This window comes from Oryzias latipes, chromosome 12 (genome assembly GCF_002234675.1).
Source record: "Oryzias latipes chromosome 12, ASM223467v1".
Taxonomy (NCBI): domain Eukaryota; kingdom Metazoa; phylum Chordata; class Actinopteri; order Beloniformes; family Adrianichthyidae; genus Oryzias; species Oryzias latipes.
Window position 1 is genome coordinate 29,677,569 of NC_019870.2, and position 24,142 is coordinate 29,701,710.

General features: G+C 42.9%; 1 protein-coding gene across 1 annotated transcript in view; it reads right to left on the reverse strand.

Annotated features, from left to right (window-relative positions):
- The window catches only part of dcc (DCC netrin 1 receptor), a 280,927-nt gene that overhangs the window by 175,944 nt on the left and 80,841 nt on the right, over positions 1-24,142 (reverse strand). The window contains exon 3 of the mRNA XM_011482137.3: positions 16,153-16,440. Within this exon, the coding sequence (XP_011480439.1) occupies positions 16,153-16,440 (288 nt within the window). The remainder of the gene's footprint in view (positions 1-16,152; positions 16,441-24,142) is intronic.

The following is a 24,142-nucleotide window of genomic DNA, read 5'->3' on the forward strand; positions in this document are numbered from 1 at the left end:
GTAGCTGCTGGTAGAGGATGATGAAGACATGAAGGTAGCTGCTGGTAGAGGATGATGAAGACATGAAGGTAGCTGCTGGTAGAGGATGATGAAGACATGAAGGTAGCTGCTGGTAGAGGATGATGAAGACATGAAGGTAGCTGCTGGTAGAGGATGATGAAGACATGAAGGTAGCTGCTGGTAGAGGATGATGAAGACATGAAGGTAGCTGCTGGTAGAGGATGATGAAGACATGAAGGTAGCTGCTGGTAGAGGATGAAGACATGAAGGTAGCTGCTGGTAGAGGATGATGAAGACATGAAGGTAGCTGCTGGTAGAGGATGATGAAGACATGAAGGTAGCTGCTGGTAGAGGATGATGGATGATGAAGACATGAAGGTAGCTGCTGGTAGAGGATGATGAAGACATGAAGGTAGCTGCTGGTAGAGGATGATGAAGACATGAAGTAGCTGCTGGTAGAGGATGATGAAGACATGAAGGTAGCTGCTGGTAGAGGATGATGAAGACATGAAGGTAGCTGCTGGTAGAGGATGATGAAGACATGAAGGTAGCTGCTGGTAGAGGATGATGAAGACATGAAGGTAGCTGCTGGTAGAGGATGATGAAGACATGAAGGTAGTTTCTGGTAGAGGATGAAGACATGAAGGTAGCTGCTGGTAGAGGATGATGAAGACATGAAGGTAGCTGCTGGTAGAGGATGATGAAGACATGAAGGTAGTTTCTGGTAGAGGATGAAGACATGAAGGTAGCTACTGGTAGAGGATGATGAAGACATGAAGGTAGTTTCTGGTAGAGGATGAAGACATGAAGGTAGCTGATGGTAGAGGATGATGAAGACATGAAGGTAGCTGGTGGTAGAAGATGAAGAAGACATGAAGGAAGCTGCTGGTAGAGGATGTAGAAGACATGAAGGTAGCTGCTGGTAGAGGATGATGAAGACATGAAGGTAGCTACTGGTAGAGGATGATGAAGACATGAAGGTAGCTGCTGGTAGAGGATGATGAAGACATGAAGGTAGCTGCTGGTAGAGGATGATGAAGACATGAAGGTAGCTGCTGGTAGAGGATGATGAAGATATGAAGGTAGTTTCTGGTAGAGGATGATGAAGACATGAAGGTAGCTGCTGGTAGAGGATGAAGACATGAAGGTAGCTGCTGGTAGAGGATGATGAAGACATGAAGGTAGCTGCTGGTAGAGGATGATGAAGACATGAAGGTAGCTGCTGGTAGAGGATGATGAAGACATGAAGGTAGTTTCTGGTAGAGGATGAAGACATGAAGGTAGCTACTGGTAGAGGATGATGAAGACATGAAGGTAGCTGGTGGTAGAGGATGATGAAGACATGAAGGTAGCTGCTGGTAGAGGATGATGAAGACATGAAGGTAGCTGCTGGTAGAGGATGATGAAGACATGAAGGTAGCTGCTGGTAGAGGATGATGAAGACATGAAGGTAGCTGCTGGTAGAGGATGATGAAGACATGAAGGTAGCTGCTGGTAGAGGATGATGAAGATATGAAGGTAGTTTCTGGTAGAGGATGATGAAGACATGAAGGTAGCTGCTGGTAGAGGATGAAGACATGAAGGTAGCTACTGGTAGAAGATGTAGAAGACAGACGGAGGAAGCTGATTGGCTGTGGAGACACTGAAGGGAAAAGCCCAAAGGATGAGAAGATTATCTAGTCTAGTGAAAAATGTACAACTTTTCCATGCTCCATTTTAATCTGCGATTAATCAAATCAAACAGTAAGAATTCTTTAGTATGAAGTTTTGTCAATTTTCAATGCATTAAAAACATTTTCTGATCATTTGAATCCACACCCTTTAAGATAAACCTAAACATAAAAGATGCATGCTTGAATGGACACTGCATCCCATTTACTATTTTTTTCCATCAAAAAGGTTTCAAAAAAGCCTTTTACAAAGATGATATCTTCTAAAATCAGTTAACAGAAAACAATACTTCCTTAAAGAATATTAAAGATCTTCCAGTTGATAGATTGGTGTAAGATAAATCTGCAGTTACTACCAAGACTACTTTACCCAATTAATCGGCAAAAGCATACTCCACAACTTCTCTGCAAATTGATGGTAGTCAAACTTTTTACGGTGCAGTTAGCCTGCAGTAAATCATTTAAGATTTTGAAGTTTTACCCTTTTTCTAAGGAACTCCAACAGGTGGATACGTTTCTGTCATGGAAGTTGCTTTTAAATAGAATAAACAGATCCCAGAGGTAATAGTGTCACCCCATGACAACGTGACACTATGATCTGGCAGTGTGTCCAACGCTGTCCTCCCGTTCTACTCCAAAGGACCATCAGTCTTATTTGAGGTAGTTGTTGAAAGGAGAGTCACGGTAAGGTCCCTATCGCTTCTCCATCTAACTTTGCTGTCCTGGCAGACAAAAGCATGTTTGAGGTGCTCACCAGTTATGTGGTGTGGAAGTAGGGTGATAGACTGAAACATACAAGCTCTGTTTCCTCTCAGGAACCAGCATTTGCCCGAGCAACAAGCCCCTGCACAGCAACAGCCAGCAGTGGAACGAGGAACCCAGCTGGTCCCTCCGCATCCTTCAGTGGTTCCACTATAAAAGGTCTAGAAGCGACTATTAGCGTACAGAGGCAGCTTTTCCTCATATCGGAGGATGCCAGGACTACACAGCCAGGGTGTTGCCAGGAGCTCTGCCATCAGCCTGCTCCTGAGTCAGGAGGATTTAGCCATTTGGTTTGAAAACCCATCAGGTGCTGGCAGCCTGTTCCTTGGCCACAATTCTCATCAACAATGCTCATCTTTGCTCATCGATATGGTAGATTTCACATCAGTTAATAGCAAAAGAAGATTTGACCAGGCTATGCAAGACACTAATCACCATTTTTACCCTTTAACAAGTGAGCTGTTACCAGCGAGGTCTAAATAATTCGCCTTTTGACGTACAGCAAATCTTTGACTGCTTACATGATCATTGTGAAAAAGGTCATTCTGACTTGGAGGAAAATCAGCTGTGCACCGTTATGCAACATTTGCTCACAGCTGATTTCCTCAGTCAGATTCAGGTTATTTATGTTGATTATATATTATATTATATTATATTATATTATATTATATTATATTATATTATATTATATTATATTATATTATATTATATTATATTATAAAATCTGCCAAGGTGTAAACACCCGCCCCACACCCTTATTGTGGAAGGATATACAGTTCTGGCTTTACAGGACCCCAACTAACCTGCTCACAGGTCAGGATTTTTGTTGTGTGCCCTTTGATTTTTTTTCATTAGACCAGTCCTTCTCGGGAGCGATTCGATGCCAGGTGGGCGCGCAGTAGTAGCGTTGCTTAGAGAAAAAAAATCCGCGCCACTATTGGTTTTCTACTATCCATCATATCACAGAGTTTGTACCAGCCGGAAACCTGGGAATTGCCGTCCCTGCAGCTGGCCGCTCCCGTCTTTTGGTAAGAACGTGCAGCTGCAGGGACGGGATGTGTCAGCAGGAAAAGGGGAGGGTAGTGTGTGCAGGCAGCAAGGTAAAACGTCCACTGGTTGTCAAAAATTACGATCACGTAGGAAAGTGAAGGTGACAGTGGTGCCTGTGGTAATTGGAGCAGTCGGGGCAGTAACCCCCAAGCTGGAGGAGTGGCTACAAAAGACACCTGGAAAGACCTCAGATCTCTCAGTCCAGAAAAGAACAGGAACAGCTAAGATACTGCAGGACCCTCAAGCTCCCAGGCCTCTGGTAGAGGACCCCAGCTTGGAGGAGAAACCACCCACGGAGGGGGAGAGGGAATTATTTATTAATATTATATATAAACTTTAACCCTGACATGATTTGACAGTAGTTGATACCAGGCAAAGTCTGCTGGTCCTTCATTATATTAGTCCTCAAAAACACAAAGCCTGTGCAAACAAGTACATATACTGTGAAAAGAAACAAACAATATGATAGAAATTCCTCAAAACAGCGGTAAAACCTCAGCAAGGCTGAGCGCTGAACACACAGAAACAAAGGAAGTCAGAGCTGGAAAACCATCCGCTCTCCATTTTTTTATCTCTTCTTGGTCAAAGAGGTGAGTGAAAAGGCATCACAGAGATAATCACAGAGAAACTGCATGACTCCTTTAATATTTTCACAGACACGTTGCTGGAAAAAAAAACCTGTCAGCAAATCCAATGAGACTCGGATGCTGTTAGCATCACAATGAGGACTCTGACACTAAAAACAGGAAGAGAGCCCCTCTATGGATCATCCACTTTGTTATTCTGTACTTCAAAAATTAGTAAAAGACAATAAAATGAAGTTAAAATGCTTTAACTATATTGGTAATTCTACGTACTCAGCCATTTAAAAAAAACTCCTGTCTCAAAAGCTGTGAGAAGAATTTATTGTTTTCCTCTTAGTATTCAGTAAGTTTCAGCTTTGTTCAGTGGTTCCATTCATGCAAACACATCTTGCCGAGATATGCATTTATTTACTATTGCCACACTGTTCTGTGAAAGTTACTTCTGCCTGTAGTTGTCTTTACATTTGCTTTCTTTTGTCACAAACCTTCCTGATGGAGAGAAGTTGACTGCGAATTTCAAACAACACAAAAAACTTGCAAGGAATCTTACGCTACTTAATTTTTACAGTGAAACATGCGGCAAATAAAACAGAAGAGCTTGGAAATGTCACACAAACACCGTTTGTTCGACAGCAGCAGCTTGTGCCGCTCTTCAGGATCAGGCAGGATGTGAAGAATGCAGAAAAAATATGTGGACCTCGAAGTGAATGCAGGTTTTATGGATGTGCTAGTATGAAACATTATATGTACAAAAGAGGTGGAACTTTGCCTCATAACAGCCCGAACGCTGTCGCCAAAATAGACTTTAATCAAGGAATTGTGCAATAATTTTTAGATCTTTTAGTTTCAATTTTGACCTTTCTTTTTTATCTTTTGGATGATGATGATGCCAGACTCAAAGAAAGTTACAAAGATGAGGATAAGGAGTGCAGCCTGTCTGTTATACATGGCCCACAAAACCCCTGAACATGAGTAACAAAAGACACAGCCTTATCCGAGTTTATTAATATGAACCCTGAAGACTAAATATTTTTTTGGTTGGATTTCATCGGTTCTGCTATATTAAGAAACAGTCCTTGAACTGACTGCTGCTGAAAGCAATAAGCTTGCATAATGACTTTTTGTTCGTATAGCATGTATTGCAACATTTTTACTCGTGGGAGTAAAGCAGCATTAAACTAAATTTAATATCATGTAACAAAAGAGCTCTGTTTAAAAAACACATCAAAAAGCTTTATATATATATATATATATATATATATATATAGTCAGTGTTTAAATGAATTTACAATACATTTTGTACAGAAATGAGAAATAAACTGTGAGCCAAAAACACTAAATTACACACCAGGCTTTCAATTAATTTTTTAAACAGCTCTTAGCACAACAGCTTACACTAATTAGGTATTGCATTATCACCACTCAGTGACTGGAGAATGTTCCATCTACTAATCTGCTGGGCTTAAATGTGCTGCTGGTAAACAAACCTCTCCTGCAAAGACTGGAAGGAAAGAACTGCCTTAATGAAAGCCAGCCAGCACCTACAGCTGGCTGGCTTTGACCGGTTACCTGATAAGTTTGTCTCTGTTGACCACTGATGGCCTACATTTTGGGGGGGAATTTAGCCGAGCTGTGCATCTCTTTTCTGATTGGTTTACCCATACTGTCTCAAACCGTCCAGAACTGAGCTAAAGGTCACCGGGATGGCAATGAAATCTAAAGACGACATATGGAAATCAGACATTACCATCTGATAATCTCTGACCTCCGAGTCTGCCTGATGGATCCAATTGATAAAATCTTCATGCGGTCAGAATTATTAAACCAAAAAAAAAAAAAAAACCTCCCCATGAAAGTGCCATGCTGATCAAACAGAAAAGGAGATTAAAAACACAAAAAAGGCTAGACTGAAAAAGAACGTCATGAAAGAAGATCATCCGCAGAGCAAAAGTGTCTGCCATGAGCAAAAGTATTTGCACATCTACACCTTTCATAATAGTGAAAGAGAATAAGCTCAGTGGTGTTTGGACAGGCAGACAGTCAGAGAGGCAGGAAGACACGATGAAATGGGAAGTGATCTCAGTTTCTGTCTTTAGCAGAGATTCAATCCTGCTCACATCATAAAGAATGGATGCTAAGCACCTCCGCCCTGCTGAGAAACACAGAACTTAAGGTGCTGCACTCGTTTTGCTAAATTATTTCTGACACAACTTAACATCTTTTTTCTAGTAACATGTTATAGATCTGTCAGTAAATAATCATAAAAGATTAAACATTGTACAAAAAGTCAAAGCCGTTCTAATTTGTCAGATGCCAAAAACATCAACTTTTCAATACACACGTCTTATTCTAGTTGTCAGTATCAGGTGTGCAAAATGTGTGTGCTTGACCAACAGTAGGATGTATGGCAGCCCAGAAATTCACAATCCATGATTCATTTTTATTATCTGCCTCAAGGAAACTAAACAAACAGCACCATGGAATTCTCAGAAGATTAGCGGTGTTTGTGTGAATCCAGACAGAACTTTTGCAGACCAAGTGGATAAATGCAGCGGAGCAATAAAGTATCTTGCATGTACAGATTCTGCAAGTTGTCCCGTTTAAGAAGATGAAAGATCTCTCCACTTTGACTGTGAGAGACAGAAAGTAAAAAAGAATCCAGGAAATCACACTGCGTGATTTTCCTGTAGGTCTTCTCTGGTTTGCACACAGCTGCTATTGTAGCTGCTATTTTGGTCCATTCTTCCATGCAGATCTTCTCAAGAGCTGTGATGTTTTGGGGCTGTTGCTGGGAAACAAAGACTTTCAACTCTCTCCACAGTTTCTCAATTGCATTGCAGTAGAGGTTGTTTGGTGAGACCATGGTTGTTCCTTGGACAGGGCAGTTTACATAACCCCCCGGCTACAAGCCAGCTGGCGGCCGGTGGCGGGGGTTTTTACACATCGTCCAGTCAGAGCTGCTGCTGGCCAGCGATCTGGCTGCCCCCACCCTGTGGCCGTCTGATTTTGTAAAGACGTCATCCCTGCCTGACTGACTGACGCCTGACTGCTGCCAGGTACAGTTTGCCGATGCCTCCCCATCGCGCTGGGGCAGTTCTATGTGTGGCCGTGGCATAAGAGTGTGGTAAGGTGTCTTTGGCACAGATAACCAGTTCAAACTGGTGCCATGAACAAAGAGTAACCAGTGGAGGTTAGAAGAGCTTCCTAAAGAAGTAGTAATATGGTGGATATTAGATAATTGCACTTCTAAGTTGATATATTTAAAAAAAAGTTTACTGAAGCGCTGACTATATTTATGATACTACTGATCGACTGTTATGTCTTGGGGAATGTTCTGGAAATCATTAGTCATGACTTCACCCACCACCAGGGGGAGTCGCGCCGTTCTTCCTCATTGCAATAAACACCTGCATGAGGGACACACGCATAAATCACTCTCGTGATTCTTTCTCCCCTGTTCTCAGGTAATGGTGACCAAATATTGGTGTTTTGTTCAGAAAATATTATTGAAATGTGTAATGGTTAGCTTAGAGTTACTTTGGTGTGGAATTTGGAAATGTTTGGTAGTTTTATTTGAGATCGGATTTCATAATGGTTTTCCCCGAGTGAACGCGCATACCGCCATCTTGTGTCCAGACAGTTTCAATTGAGGTTTGAAAGAACATTTATTTATGCATTTATTTTGTGGTTTTGTGAGCTCTTTTCTCAAAAGTGACAGTTGATGGAGCATTTATTATTTATGTATTTATTTTGTGATCTTTTATCCAAAGTGAAAGTTACTCAAGGAATGTGTTTAAATGTTTTCTTATTTTTGTTACTATTTGAATTGCAATAAACACCTGCATGAGGGACACACGCATAAATCACTCTCGTGATTCTTTCTCCCCTGTTCTCAGGGGTATAACATTTGGAGGCACCGCTGGGATTGCTGTTTGGATGTCCGGTGTTCACAGCCTGTCCATTGAAGTCCAAGCCAGCTAAATCCCCTCAATACAACCCAGGCAAACTACTGAGAGGACGGTGTGGCTGATAGCGGAGTGCTGGTAGCTGGAATAGAGTGCACCATCCCTGAGACCGCTGAGAGATCATCGGGGATTGCAAAGACCAAGCAGCTCAGTGTCACACATCCCTGCAACACCCCTTCCTGTGGACTGCCATGACGACTGTTCTGGAAGAACTACGTGAGGAAGTTGTGGGTAAAATGCACACCCTATCCAAAGACGATCTAATATCAATCTGTGAGTTTCTATGCATATCAGCGAAAATAGATGTGAGCAGAAAAACACGACTGTCACTGCTCACACACATCTTGTTATACATCGAAAGAGAAGAAACAACTGAATTAGAGGATGAAGGCATGTCAGAACTGTTGCTACTTCAAGACAAGATTTCTGAAATCATTAACGGCCCAGATACTGAAGTTGGCACAACGGAACAATCTGTAATGGAAACAGATAAAACAGGGCACACATATGAACAAGCAACTGTAGCTCTACCGATAAAAGAGAAAGCTAATGGAACCAACAACATAGTGGCTAATCCTCAGTCCCAGCTTAATAGCTGTCCGGTGAACACCCCATATCCTTCAAATATGCAACAGCAACCCACCTTTTGGCAAAAAGATTTCAAAATATCAGGCCAAATAGGTGAACCAGGCCAAAGGGACAAACTGACGTTTTCAAGCCTGGCTCATCAAATCGAAAATGGACTAAGCAGAGGCTACTCAGAACTTGACATTGTAGATGCAGTCATTAGAGCTATTCTGCCAGGTCTACAGCTACGCAGCTATCTAGAGGGAAAGGCCCAGCTGACTCTTCCTACTTTACGACGCATATTGCGCTCTCATTTTCAGGAGAAGAGCGCCACTGAGCTTTACAAACAACTTGCATCAGAGGTGCAACTTCAAAAGGAGACTCCTCAAATCTTCCTGATTAGAGTTCTAGACTTAAAGCAGAAAGTCCTGTTTGCATCTCAAGAGTCAGAGTCTGGACTCAAATATGATCCAGCTCTGGTCCAGCGTATGTGCTTGCACACAATACTGACAGGCCTTCAGAGTGACAGTGTCAGGATAGATTTACAGCCCCTCCTGATAGACTCCAATACTCCTGATGAGCTTTTATTAGAAAGATTAAATATAGCTTGTGCCAACGAGACAGAAAGAAAGAACAAGAAAAGATGCTTAACTTCACAGTCATCCACAAATGTGAATGTGGTTCAGTCAGAGGAAACACTGCATGCTAAGTGTCCACCAAAAGAGGTCAAAGCTAAAATACCACCTGATTTGTTGACAGAACTAGCAGAGCTGAAAACAGGGATGGCTTCTCTAAAAGGCCTTAGTGCAGAAATAGCACAAATTAAGGAGACATTACAGCAGCCAGAGATCAAGCACAGGATACCTCCAGCCACCAGTGATGCAGCCTGTTAGGGACCAGCAGCAATACTACAGTTACCAGTATCCCCAACAAAGGCCTGCTCCACCGCCCACTTTGCATCCAGCTCGTTACTATTCACCCCGCCCAGCTCATCTTCAAAGAAGATGCCATGTCTGCCAGCAAACTGGAGCCCATGAACGCTGCACTCACTGCTACTTCTGTGGGAGCGGAGAACATTTTCAGGCCGGCTGTAAATTCAGAGGTATGAGACCAGTGAGAGAGGACCATTTAAACGGGCAAAGGTTACCACAGAGGGACGAGTGTTAACTATCACCCATAAGTCCCAACAATGTTCCCATTGTAAAAAAACCGATCCCACAAACAATTTGAGACGCTGTTCATCATGTAAGAAGACATTTTATTGTACTAAAGCATGCCAAAGACAACACTGGGGTGAACACAAGAGACAATGTAATGAGTTGAAGATTGGAGATGAAATTAAGACTGCCCATGTACCACTGCCGCCAGCCCAATTAAACTTTCCTCACAAAGTTACATCACTTGTCGGCAAGCAATGCCTCGTTGAGTGTTTCCTCGATGGCAACAGACTTCAGGCTCTGTGGGATTCGGGCTCACAAGTCTCCATCATTGATGAGAGATGGAAAGCCGACTATTTGCCGCACACAAAGTTGAGAGACGTTGCAGAGATTGTGGACTCACCTGAGCAGTTAACTCTGGCTGCAGCAAACGGAACCAACGTACCTTATCTCGGGTGGATTGAAACAACCTTCCAGCTGGTCTCCAACACAGATAAAACCGAAAAACTGATCATTCCAATGCTGGTCATGAAAGGTGGACACCTGTCACATCCCATTGTAGGTTATAATGTCATTGAGTACATCCTGAATAAGACTGAGAAAGCAAAACTATACACAACAGTAAGAAAATCTTTCCCCATGTTTAAAAGACAAAACGTAAAAGCTTTTATAAAGGCTGTTAGTGCAGACAGAGTGGATGAGTTTAAAGTAAAGACTAAGAAAAACTGCATAACTGTTCCCAAACAAAGTCGCCTAGAAATCGAGTGTCGTGTTTCCGCACAGCCTTTCAAAGAGGACATGACTGTGTTATTTGAGCCTGACTTAAACCCTCATTGGCCAGATAACCTTGAGTTTTTTGATACTCTGGTTAAAATAAAAAAAGATTCTTTGCCTGTCATAACAGTTGATGTCTCAAACCCAACTGATCATGATATCCTCCTTTCAGGTCGTACAGTCGTTGGTACAGTTCAAACTATTACAGCTGTTTTACCTGCCCAAATGTTTGAGAAAACTTCATCTGTAGCTACTGTTCATCACATGAGCACAAAGATTTCCTGTAGCGCCATTGAAAAATGGGACCCACCTATAGATCTCAGCCACCTCCAAGAAGAGCAGAGATTAGTGGTCAAGCAGATGCTCAGTGAAGAATGTGAGTCATTTTCAAAATCAGAGAATGACATAGGCTGTATTGAGAACCTAAACATGACTATTTCACTTAAAGACCACGAGCCGGTAAAACGCACCTACATGTCAGTGCCACGTCCGCTGTACCAAGAGATGAAAAGTCATTTGCATGATCTGATAGCACAAGGCTGGGTTAGAAAGTCCAACTCTTCATACTCCTCGCCCGTTGTGTGTGTTAGAAAAAAGGACGGTACATTGCGAGTGTGCATAGATTATAGAGATTTGAACAGAAAGACCCACCCAGACCGCCAGCCCATACCACGAGTCCAGGACATCATGGACAGCCTAGGGGGTAATTCTTGGTTTTCCCTTCTAGACCAGGGAAAAGCATACCACCAAGGGTTCATGTCAGATGAAAGTCGCCCACTCACAGCTTTTGTGACCCCCTGGGGATTATATGAGTGGATACGTATCCCCTTTGGACTAATGAATGCCCCAGCCGCCTTCCAACGGTGTATGGAAGAATGCTTGGATGGACTCCGTGATAACATCTGTATCCCATATCTGGACGACACATTGGTCTATAGCAAAACATTCAAAGATCATGTGGAGGATGTGAGGAAAGTACTGCAACGACTAAGAGGGTTTGGCATAAAACTTAAACCCAGTAAATGTGACATGTTCAAACCCGAAGTACGGTATCTGGGTAGAATTGTCTCAGCAGAGGGCAGCAGAGTTGACCCTGCAGATTTTGAAGCAGTTCGAGCACTTAAAGACATCAGACCACAAAATGTTGGACAGCTAAGAAAAATGTTAGGTCTCCTGTCCTACTACAGACAATACATAAAAGACTTTTCCAGAAAAGCAAGCTGTCTTTACGAGCTGTTAAGAGCAGACAAAGGCACAGAGAATACAGGAACCACAAAAGGGACAAAGCAAAAATCCAAGAAAGCAAGTCAAGTTGTACCTTCAACAAAACAAATTGTGTGGCCTGACCAGCATCAAAGTGCTCTGGAGGATCTTATTGACTGTTTGCTCCACCCACCAGTGCTTGGCTTTCCGGATTTCACACAACCATTCATCGTGCACACTGACGCTTCACACAAAGGACTCGGAGCAGTGTTGTATCAAAAGCAAAACAGCAAGCTGCGTGTCATTGCTTATGGTTCCCGCACTTTAACAACAGCGGAGAAAAACTATCACTTCCATGCAGGCAAATTGGAGTTCCTAGCGCTGAAGTGGGCTATCACAGATAAATTTAGGGATTATTTGTACTATGCCCCAACATTCACTGTGTATAGTGATAACAACCCGCTCACATACATTCTGTCAACTGCAAAACTGAATGCAACAACATCACGCTGGGTTGCAGAGCTTGCCGATTTTAATTTCACAATAAAGTACAAACCAGGAAAACAAAATGGTGATGCTGATGCTTTATCAAGGATGCCTCTTGATGTAGAGACACTAATGAGAAACTGTTCTGAAGAGTTGCCTCCTGACACCATTGCAGCCGCCATACAGGCCATTGAAGCCCAAAAGCAGTACCCTGCTACATGGACATTGTCAGCAGCAGCCATGTCAGTCACAGCGCAATGTGAGTCAGCTGAAGTGTCGATCCAGGCTATACCAACGAAAGAGTTAAGTGAAGCACAAACTTCTGATCCAGTTATAAGTCTTTTACTCCAGTGGAAACGATCAGGTTCAAAACCTCCCACCAAAGAGGTAAGAGCATTCGGTCCTAAGCCTAAATGTTTGTTCAGAGAATGGGAAAAGCTGGTGCTTGGTAGTGATGGCATCCTTTACAGAGTTACATCCGTTTGTAAACAGCTAGTCCTTCCAGAAAAGTACAAGGGAATAGTACTTGAAGAGTTACACAATAAAATGGGTCACCAGGGCGTCGATCGCACAGTATCCTTAGTACGTGACCGTTTCTTCTGGCCATATATGCAGTCAGACATCGAGCATTATGTGACCAAAGTGTGCTCCTGTATCAAGCAGAAAAAGCCCTGTCGTGACACAAGAGCCCCTTTAACAAACATTGTAACAACACAGCCCTTTGAACTGGTGTGCATAGATTTTCTACATCTGGACAAATGCAAAGGCGGATATGAGTACATCTTGGTGATTGTTGACCACTTCACACGCTTTGCACAAGCTTATGCCACCACCTCAAAGTCAGGGAAGACAGCTGCCAATATCATCTTCAATGACTATGCCTTAAAGTTTGGTTTCCCCTGTCGTATCCACCATGACCAAGGGGGTGAGTTTGAAAACCAGTTGTTCCGTCAGCTAACAAAACTCAGCGGAATAACTGGATCCAGGACAAAACCTTATCATCCGATGGGGAATGGCCAAGTCGAACGTATGAACAGGACATTATTGCAGATGCTTAAGACACTAACTGAAAAACAAAAAACAAGCTGGAAGGAATCCATCAACAAACTAATGTATGCATACAACTGCACTCGTTGTGAAGTTACAGGCTATTCACCATTTTATCTACTGTTTGGAAGGACACCAAGACTTCCAGTAGACATGCTATTTGGACTGTATTCAGACTCATGTTTTAGTGACCACAGAGACTATGCTGACAAATGGAAAAAAGGCATGGATGAAGCATATGTCATTGCCAATGAACATGCAAGAAAATCTGCAGAAAAGAGCAAAAAATATTATGACACAAAAGTAACAAGTTCTGCACTGCAGCCGGGTGAACGAGTCCTGATTAAAAACCTGACACCAAGAGGGGGATCCGGTAAATTACGTGACTACTGGGAAGATGCCATTCACACAGTTGTGAGACAAATGGGGCCTGACCTCCCTATCTACGAGGTAAAACCAGAGAGAAGTAAAGGCCGGTCTAGAGTGTTACACAGAAACCTGCTCATGTCATGTGATCACTTACCTTTTGAACCGGAAAAAGACAGTCCCACAGTACACAAAAAGCAAACCAAAGACCAACCTGTGCAAGAATTTCAAGAGTCTGATGACGAGGACAGTGGTGATGGATATTGCCTTCATAAAGCACTACCTCAGCTTCCAGTGACTCAATCATTGGACCCTACAGCTGAGACAGGCTCCCCAGTGGTGGAACATCAGCCCTCAGCACCAGAGCCTGCTGCACCATCACCAGAGCTCCCGGGTGGAGACCACTTGGATGTGATTGATTCACCTCCTCAGATTGAAACAAGAGAGGCAACAACTTCCGTGGCTGATAGTCAGCCTCTCAGCTCAACATCTAGCCCTTCTCCACCCTCAACTGTTTTAGTGGAGACACCGGCAGTGGACACTACCTCCCGACCGCATCGTGAGAGGCACCCGCCCAGACGCATGACCTATGACCAGCTAGGCATTCCATCCTGCTACAGCGTCCAGCCCACACCACAACTGTTTCCTCTGTACCCAGGACTGGTCCAGTGGCTGCCAGCTTTACAGCCATGCTATGCTCAGTTCCCTAGTACGTATGGACTTCAGCAAGCATAAATGGATGACATTTGTCTAGAGCGAACATGAAGACTCTACTTAAAGACTCTTATTCAGCATGTGAAGGTGCTTTATGATAACAAACATTACGTTGCCAACAGGAAAGGTTCATGCAAAGACTGGGCATAAATTCGGAGGGACCTCAGCCTACTGACATGTAATGTGGTTACGTCATTGCGTAAAATTCTTAAGAGGACTGAAATTTATTTTGTTGGTTTAATGTCGGGACGACATTTTTTCTAGTGGGGGAGAGTATGGTGGATATTAGATAATTGCACTTCTAAGTTGATATATTTAAAAAAAAGTTTACTGAAGCGCTGACTATATTTATGATACTACTGATCGACTGTTATGTCTTGGGGAATGTTCTGGAAATCATTAGTCATGACTTCACCCACCACCAGGGGGAGTCGCGCCGTTCTTCCTCATTGCAATAAACACCTGCATGAGGGACACACGCATAAATCACTCTCGTGATTCTTTCTCCCCTGTTCTCAGGTAATGGTGACCAAATATTGGTGTTTTGTTCAGAAAATATTATTGAAATGTGTAATGGTTAGCTTAGAGTTACTTTGGTGTGGAATTTGGAAATGTTTGGTAGTTTTATTTGAGATCGGATTTCATAATGGTTTTCCCCGAGTGAACGCGCATACCGCCATCTTGTGTCCAGACAGTTTCAATTGAGGTTTGAAAGAACATTTATTTATGCATTTATTTTGTGGTTTTGTGAGCTCTTTTCTCAAAAGTGACAGTTGATGGAGCATTTATTATTTATGTATTTATTTTGTGATCTTTTATCCAAAGTGAAAGTTACTCAAGGAATGTGTTTAAATGTTTTCTTATTTTTGTTACTATTTGAATTGCAATAAACACCTGCATGAGGGACACACGCATAAATCACTCTCGTGATTCTTTCTCCCCTGTTCTCAGGGGTATAACAGTAACAGGTCTGTGATTGTGATTCTGTCTCTCACAGTTAAAGTATACCTTCAATGAACATTATAGACCTATCTCAGTCATTTTTAGTGGAACAACTTGCAGTATTGAGGACTGCTGCATCCGTTTTTTTCCCACTTTATTAGGAAGTCTTTAGTTGACTGTTTTTTCTCTTGTTATTTGTTCATTTACTTATTTTTCCTGTAGAATATTGTCCAAATGTTATTCATTTGAAAATGAAAGTATTTGCTCCATTCATTGTATTAGATGTGGGTGTGCAGAGGTGGAGGCAGGAGCTGGCTGGGAGTCTGCACACGTGCTTTGAAATGCAAAATGCATGTGATTATCCTGCCGTAGCTCCAAAGAGCCCCTGCTGGGAACAAGTATGGGAACACTTCATAATGTCCTCTGGAAGTGGTGTTTAAGCGGAGAGAGCGTAAGCCAACCTGAGCTGTAATCTAAGTGATATAAAGTGCACGGTGCACAGACATGAATAATAGACGACACGATGTGGACAGAGTACTGGCTGCTGACAGAGTCCCTGCAGATCCAGGAGAATCTCCTTCCACCAACAGGCACATTACTAAAATCATACCTCATGTTCCAAACATCCATTACATCCAGTTTCATCTTAAAATGACACATTTAACACAAAGAGGAAAGTGAGCAAAATGATAGCTTAGAAAAAAAACACACTTAACCCTGCAGGCATGACGTGTAGCTAAAACTAGAGAAGTAAGTTACCACGGCTCAACTAAAACTTTGAATATCTTCAATGACACGTTCCTTCATGCTGATCAGTCACTAGAGTCTACAGTTAAGCATTTGAGTCTTAAAACTGTTCCAGTACCTGGGAGGACTCGGAGTTCTGCATCTGTCCCCGTCCTGGTGCTGCCAGGGTTATCAGCAAGACAGCGGTACGTGGCTGAGTCCGGCGGCTGAACACGGCTCACCTGCAGTGAGCCAGACGGCAACACTGCAAGGCGAAAGTCTGGGTCAAAGGTCAATGGTAGGTCTTCACGGTTCTTCTGCCAACGTATGACAGGTAGTGGGTCCCCTGAGACCTCACAGCGAAGCAGTGCTGTGTCACCGAGGTACGCAGACACCGATTCTGTGGGGACGATCACCCTCAGCGGACCTGTGAGTGGACAGAGGAAAGGTTTATGAAGCAAACTGACACAACTCAGTAAGGATAAACATGTGAGTGTACGTGTGACTGCGTTTCTAACTCAACTCAACTCCCATCTGAGAAAGTCTAAAGCTCTTTACAGTTCCAGTCCTGTTCACCCATGCACACAGTCACACACATCACACTGACCGCCATCCCAGAACCACCAGGAGCAACCCTGGGTTCAGTGTCTTTCACACATGGGCGGGCAGAGCAGGAACTGAACCTGGGATCTTCTGATCTGATATAAACTGCTCTGCACTTTAACAGTCCCATTCACCCACACACATTAACACACACACACACATTTGCATACATACTGCCAATCTCAAGCACCAGGAGCAATGTGGAGTTCTTTTTATTTATTTATTTTTTAACTTGTCCGGTCCAACAGCTGGGCAGACAGATGAGAGCTGAGGGCCTCTTGTGTTGGACATATTTTACTTTAACAAGAGGGGTTATTCATCTCAAGACAAACCAGAGGTATGTCTGAATAAAACCCCTTTTGGAATCGAAGCCCCGCCGCGCCAGGAGGGCCCAACGCCGGGCCCCAACCGAGAAGGGTGCCTACAGCCCCAGACCAGCACCTCATCACCACCCAGGAGTTCTGGGCATCCCCCAACGCCAGGTACGAGCCAGGACCCCCCAAGGGAGACCCGCTCCGCGCTCCAGGCAGCCACCCACCCGGCCCACGGTTGGTCTAGAAGCAAGGAGCAAGGCAGGGGCCAGCCGCCCCCACCCAGGAGGGGGGCACCCCAGGGAAAAGGGGGGCCTACGAGGGGTGTTGTAAACATGGCCCGACCAGGCTCGGCCAAAGTTGGAAATTTGGCTAGGCCCAGCACCCGTAGGCAAGGACCAGAACCCACACCACAGGGACACGGACACCCCCGGCTCAGGTGTGATGTGATCCCCGCCTTCTGGCCTTGCCAGAAAGCTCAGGGATCCCCTTTCCTGGGTGGAGAGAGGGCCGCTGGGCCCAGGAAACCACCACCCAGGGGACACGGCCGCCATTGCCAAGGGTCCAGTACCCCCTACCGGTGATTGGGTAGGGGACAGATGGTACAAGGTCCCACCTTCCTTGTGAAATGCATGTGCGTGTGAGTTTGTGAGGGTGTGTGTGTGCATGTGTGTGTGTTTATGTTGGAATGTATATTTTGACGGGTGAAGGGTGTGTGTACTAAGGGGGTGCAGTTAAAATTGGCGGGTAGGGCACTAAGGGGACATCTCCTGATTACTCACAGTGATGTCCCCTCACCCTCCCCACCAAGGGGCCCTAAATGTCTGAGGTGCGGTTAAAATTGGCGGGTAGGGCGCTAAGAGGACATCTGCTACTTGCTGGCAGTGATGTACAAGCACCCCCCCTGCCAAGGGCCCTACATGTCTAAGGTGCAAATAAAACCGAGAGGGGGGGGCACTCCATACTGCAACCACGGGAGCAATGTGGAGTTCAATGTCAAGAACATTCCCACGTGGGGGGGCAAGGTGGGAGGCGAATCTGCACTGATGAGGGTTAACCGCTCTACCCCTGCACCACAGCCTTAACCCTTAACCCTTGGCCTTCTCGACCAAATAGTGGAGCACATTTTGAAAACGTATTGTAGTGAGGATTGAGGACTTTAGTTTGGGTTCTGGTCATGTTCTCTGTGTCCGTCAGGCCAGGTTTAGGTTTCAAGTTATCCACAGCTGTCTTGAATAGTCTTCATTATCCTCTGTGTATTTAAAGGATCTACATTCTGCTTTTCTTTAGCCTTACAGAGTAAACTGTATGTACGTTTATGATAATATATGACCTTTGGCACATTAGCAATGATCTTTTTAAATGAATAAAATATGCCACGCCCATTTCATGACATCATTGTAGAGTCGGCCTCAGCATGGAGTGAAATTTCTGCCACCACGTTGCACACAAAACTTTCTATGTTAAAATGAAAATATTAAATATTTGCTATTCAATTATTTGTTATTTAGCTTTCTTTTTCTTTTTTTATGCTTTCAATTTTTTTTTTGCATTCAAAAGTTTTTTTGCGTTTGCAAAACACATGTTTTCGGGTGCGTTGTGTCTAATCTCGCTTTTGTCCAATCTTTGATTTTGCTGACTACTCTAAGCGTGACTTAGCGTAATAAAACTGCCACTATTGCCACCGCCAAAAAAGTTTTTGCATGCGTTGTGTGTCATCTCACTTTTTTCCTATCTTTGATTCTGCTGCGTTAAGTTTCAGTTTGACGTGACAAAGCTGCCATCAAACAGCTGCTGATTGGTCCAGATTCTAACCAATCAAATCGCCGTTGTTATCTAACATGGTGTCTGTTACCGAGGCTCTGAAACCGAACCAGTTCTTTTTACCATCAATGTTGTCTCTTTGGATGAAGATGTTTTCATTTTTCTAACATTTTAACAATATTACATACTTTCTTTCTTTTTTAGCATTGATTAATTTTTATTTGGTCAGATTTGTGCATTTATGGCCGAGGATCTCCTGAAACTGTAAAGTTTATCTACTGACATTATATCAACAGAGAGAGATATGTGAGATCTGTGAATCTTCCGGAGCAAAATATTAGTAAAAAGTTTGATTTTCTTTGAGATCTGTTTGTTAAAACAAAACAATAAAAGATTTAAAGCACATATTAATTTATGCTGCACAACTGTTTGGGCTTAGATGAACAGCAATATTAAGCTAAATAATGATGGGTCACCACAGTAGACTCAATGTATTTAGTAGAAGAAACTATGTTAATTTTCACAGTGTCTCATGTTTTAGAACTCATGAGCATTTGTCCAAAGTTAAAAAAAATTAGTCATAACAAATGCTATTATCTCTTAATATTTCAACATTTATTGATCAAAATAAAACAATAGTTCAGATACAAATCTTAATAACTGATACTTCCTGCTGAACCCAGTTGGAGCTCGGACATTTGTTTTCCTGCTGCAGACGTTTTAAACACGTTGGTCGCTACACTGACATAAATAAATACAAAACTTGGTTGGATTTCAGCTGCTTTGCTGCTCCTTCTGGGTTTCACTCTGAGAGAAACGGGCCAGAATGGTTGAAAACGGCAGAGTCCCGATAGAACAGAACCGAAACAAAGTCCATGTCTACCTCCAAGCAACATCAATATGAGACAGAGACACCGGATTGGTTAGAATCTGGACAAATCAGCAGCTGTTTGATGGCAGCTTTGTCAGCTAAACTGAAACTTAACTCTGCAAAATCAAAGATTGGACAAAAGCGAGATTTGACACAACGCACCTGAAAACATGTGTTTTGCAAACGCAAAAAAAGTTTTTGAAAGCACAAAAAAAAATTGAAAGCTAAATACAAAATAATTGAAAAGCAAATATTTAATATTTTCATTTGCAACTTAGAAAGTTTTGTTTGCAAGGTGGTGGCAGAAACATCACTCCATACCTCAGCAGAGTGTCTGTGTTTCTCCCATGAAAACAAACAAAAATCTAAACTTTTCCAAAGATGGATGTTCGGATAGTTCATATAAATGGGAAGCCTTTAGCCGATCACCGCTAGCCCCACAGAGAAAGTAGGCGTGTCTGTTAGCCTGGGAGCGGAGCTGGCAAAGCAGACTCTTCCAGAAAGGGGGCGGTTCCTCACTTTGTGATGTCACAATGTGAGGACCCACTCGTTTCTGTGGATTGGATTGGATTTTAGAGGAATACTCAGAAAAGTATGAATGGATCAAAAAGCACGTTGGGGATGTTTTTTAGTGAGGAATGAACATTAGAAAACACTGAAAAGCTCCAAAAGCTGGTTTTGTGTGATATAGGCCCTTTAAGTCTCTTGTTTAAGTTTATTCATTAAAAGTTTGAGTTTCTGTCACCAAGGATTGCATATTGGGTCCTACACCTCCAGTTCCTGACAAAATAATGGTTTGTGTGTAGTAGTCACTCAAGGCAATAAGAAGGAAAAGCAAATACAGTTTTGTTTTTTGTTGTTGTTTAAAAGGTTAAAAATACCAAATGAAACTGGGCAAGTTTAACCCACATCATGACATTCCTGATCCGTCTGCACAGAGGGCTTCTTCTGCCAATGCACATCGCTCACAGCTGAGGGAAATGATGACTTCTTTGTGATTTACATCAGTTAAAACTGCAGAAGCCTGGATCAACAAAGCGTAAAGCATGCAGTGAACTGATAACACCAGAAAAGCAAAAGCACACGGTTCTCAGAAACCAAGATAACCCATAAAGAAGGGACTAAAGCTTTCCAAAGCAGGCGTGATCATAACACAGAGATAACAGGACAGGGATAAAGTGGAACAAGACCTAAAGTGAGTCACAGCAGATTTACACAGAGGAACAGACAGGGTTGGACTCTGGCAGGCATTAATCAAACTTCCCCTTAAACATAGACACGCGTTACTTTTTTGAACTTTCCACTAGTTCAAGGGTGAAAAGACTCTAGGGATGACCTCGGTAAATGGCATAAATCTGGGGAAAAGGCTTTAAGTCCCTTTACCTAAATCCTGGTTCACATGAATCAAAGCTGAACTGAGGAAAGCTACAAAAAGCCCAGATAAACAAAAGTGAGACAAAAAACAGAACAAAGGCTACATCTACTATCACCCAATAGCCAAAAGCTGTGGAGAAAGATTTGGCTTCTACAAGGGGCACAATAGTTTGTTCTGGTGCGCCAGTCCCAAGTCCATGTAAGTCAGAGATTTGTCAGAAAGGCCATCTAATATAAATTTAATGCAATCAAGCGAATCACCAGATTGGTGGTTTCCTAGGTGAGGAACCACCTAAAAAAAACAGCAATACAGTAACTAGGATGGATGGGATTGGGAATGAATCTGAGCTGAGCAGCTCACGTTAGAAGCTTTGCAGATAAATGCTGACACCTTGAGAGGAGGAACAGTGATGATGTTGGGAACAGGGGGTGGGACCTACCAATGACGAAGACCAGTGAGGAGGTCCATGGATGCAGGAAAGGAGGACATGAGGGTGGTAGGAGTTTGCAGAGGAGAGGATTAGATGGAGGCGGATGCTGTGGCGCCCTCTAAAGGGAGCCGTTGAAAGACAGAGAAAGAGGTTTTCCACTGAGTGGAGGGGCAATGAATCAGGAAATAATGTGAAGGATTGAAAGACAAGGATCGGACTTGTCATCTGACTCTGACAAATAACTCATTCTCACTCTAAACCTTTTATTATAAGTCAAAATATATTTTTAATGATCCCAATAATGAGCTGATGGGATTTATCGTTCCTCATAAATCTCCTTCATAAAGCAATTATACAGATGCTGCCTTGCACAAAAATGCCAATTTAAATGAGCCTGAATGGCAGAAACTCACAAATAGATAGCTCACAGCTGCTAAATGACTGATAACGGCAAAGCACGGCTTCTAAAGCTCATCCAAAGACAAAGGAAAAAAGGAAAACATGCCGGGCAGAGCTATTTGAGGACTGACGTCGGAAACACCGCTGGGACTGATGGGGGATTTCTACCTGAACCGTCTCTGGACTTTTAACTCCAAATTTATTGCCCTGAAAAATCAGTAGAACTTGTCTTTCACAGCCATTTAGAATACATTGTGCTTGTTGTCTTTAATTACAAGTTAGAGAGACTCTGGAATTTTAGGAAACAGAAAAGTATTTCCTTTTACGATGACATCAGGGTGCGTTAAAGTCCAGACATGTTTCAATGCTCTTTTTACAACAGATTTACGAGTTACAACCAACTCTGAGCTAACGTATTTGTTTAATCAGCTGTTCTATGAATTATCTATTCTGAATAGTCAGTTTGGTTGAATATACTGAGGGAACCTATTGTTGGTGAACTATTGATGATGCTGGATACTCCTTTTACATGAATTCACCCTGGAATAGTTACAATATTTTTACCTGTTTGCACAGCTCAATGTAGAGTAGAGTAGGGGTGGGCTACACTAAGAATTCAGCCATCAATCTGGTACCAAATAATTACAGAGCAAGGATCACTGACATCAATACAAATACCTATACTTGGTATCTGGACCGCTTTCCAGCTGCATGTGAGCCTTCACCTGTGCTCTCTGGTACAGACATCTTCTCAGAATATTAGATATTGCCCAGTAATAAACAGACTGCAGACACTTTGTCACCTCTCCGGTAGCCATGAAGCCTGACACCCATGAAAAAGGCGTGGCAGGAGGCTCCGCCTTTGTTTATGCAGACACGTAACGTTACGCTGCACAAAATAGTTCCCAAACAAAACATGTAGTGATATTCATGGAAATCTAGCTGTGTGTTCATGTTTGGTGTTACAGAGTGAAGGAGAACAGTAATAAACCCCCCCAACACAAAATCCTCTGGTGGGCGGCCGTGTCGTGCACTCAAGAACGCACACAGCTTGTAACGGAAATGAATACAATGGAAATGAATAATTAGAACGCAGTAAATTTGTCGTATTTCCTCGCAAGACGGAAACTTCTATTGCAGCGTAGAGGGAGTGAAGGAGAACAGTAATAAAAGGTTTCCCCCAGAAACCCTTGAAGTCTGAACACAGGACGAGCAGAAAAAGTAAATCATCAGCAAAGATGAATGTGTTTACTGTGTTTATTATTGTGCCGATCACAAACCATATGCACAACTTTAAAAAAAAAAAATACGTGCGGTGATGAGGTGATGCGGTTATCGTCACACCCCCATCCCTCCATCTGCTATACCGTGCTGGACGTCAGAAGATTCATAACCTCGTGTTGTAACAGTAGCATCTGTCCAACAAAGAGCCTTCAGCTCTCATCTGTTTGCTCAGCTGTTGGAACAAATACAAAAATCGGAAACAGTTGAATTGCAAAATGGTGTTTTTTCCACATTTCTAGAATTCTGAAGAAGCAGATGTGTAATGCAAACACACCTAGTGCCTTTATCCTCCAGGACATTTCATAAACCCCCCTGCTCCCCTTTTTCCTCTGCATCTGTCCTCGTCTCAGTTCCGTAAAAACTCGCAGCATCCAGATTTTGGGGAATCTTCTTCTAATAATTCTCTGATTCCAAGCTTACCAGGAGTCAGAATCCAGACTTGGAGGGCCAGTGTCCAACACGTTTTCCCACCGCCATTAAAGCTCCTTATTGGCTGAACACACCTGATTAGGGATGGGTATCGTTAAGGTTTTAACGGTACTACTACTCTTATCGATACTGCTTATTGATCCGGTATTTTAACGGTTCTCTTATCGATACTTTTTGAGGACGAATAATAAAAAAATAACAAATGAAGAATATAAAGTATTTTATTTCCTCATTATGCATCAAAACTGTTTTTTTAACAAAAAAATTTACTTTATACATGAGAATGTTCCAGACAGGATATTCATTTAATTCATTCATTCATTCATCTTCTTAACCGTTTATTCCCTTTTGGGGTCACGGGGTTGCCGGAGCCTATCCCAGGCCACTTGGGCGTAGGCAAGGGATGCCCTGGACTGGTCGCCAATCTGTTGCAGGGTGGAATATCCTCAATCACACATCCATTCATTCTCACACTCACACCTATGGACAATTTAGAGTTGCCAATCAACCTATGTAGCATGTTTTTGGACGGTGGGAGGAAGCCGGAGAAAACCCACGCATGCACGGGGAGAACATGCAAACTCCACACAGAAAGGACCCACATTGATGTTGTGGTTTTTTTTCCATGTCCCCCAGCCAGGTCTTGAAGCGGGGGCCTTCTTG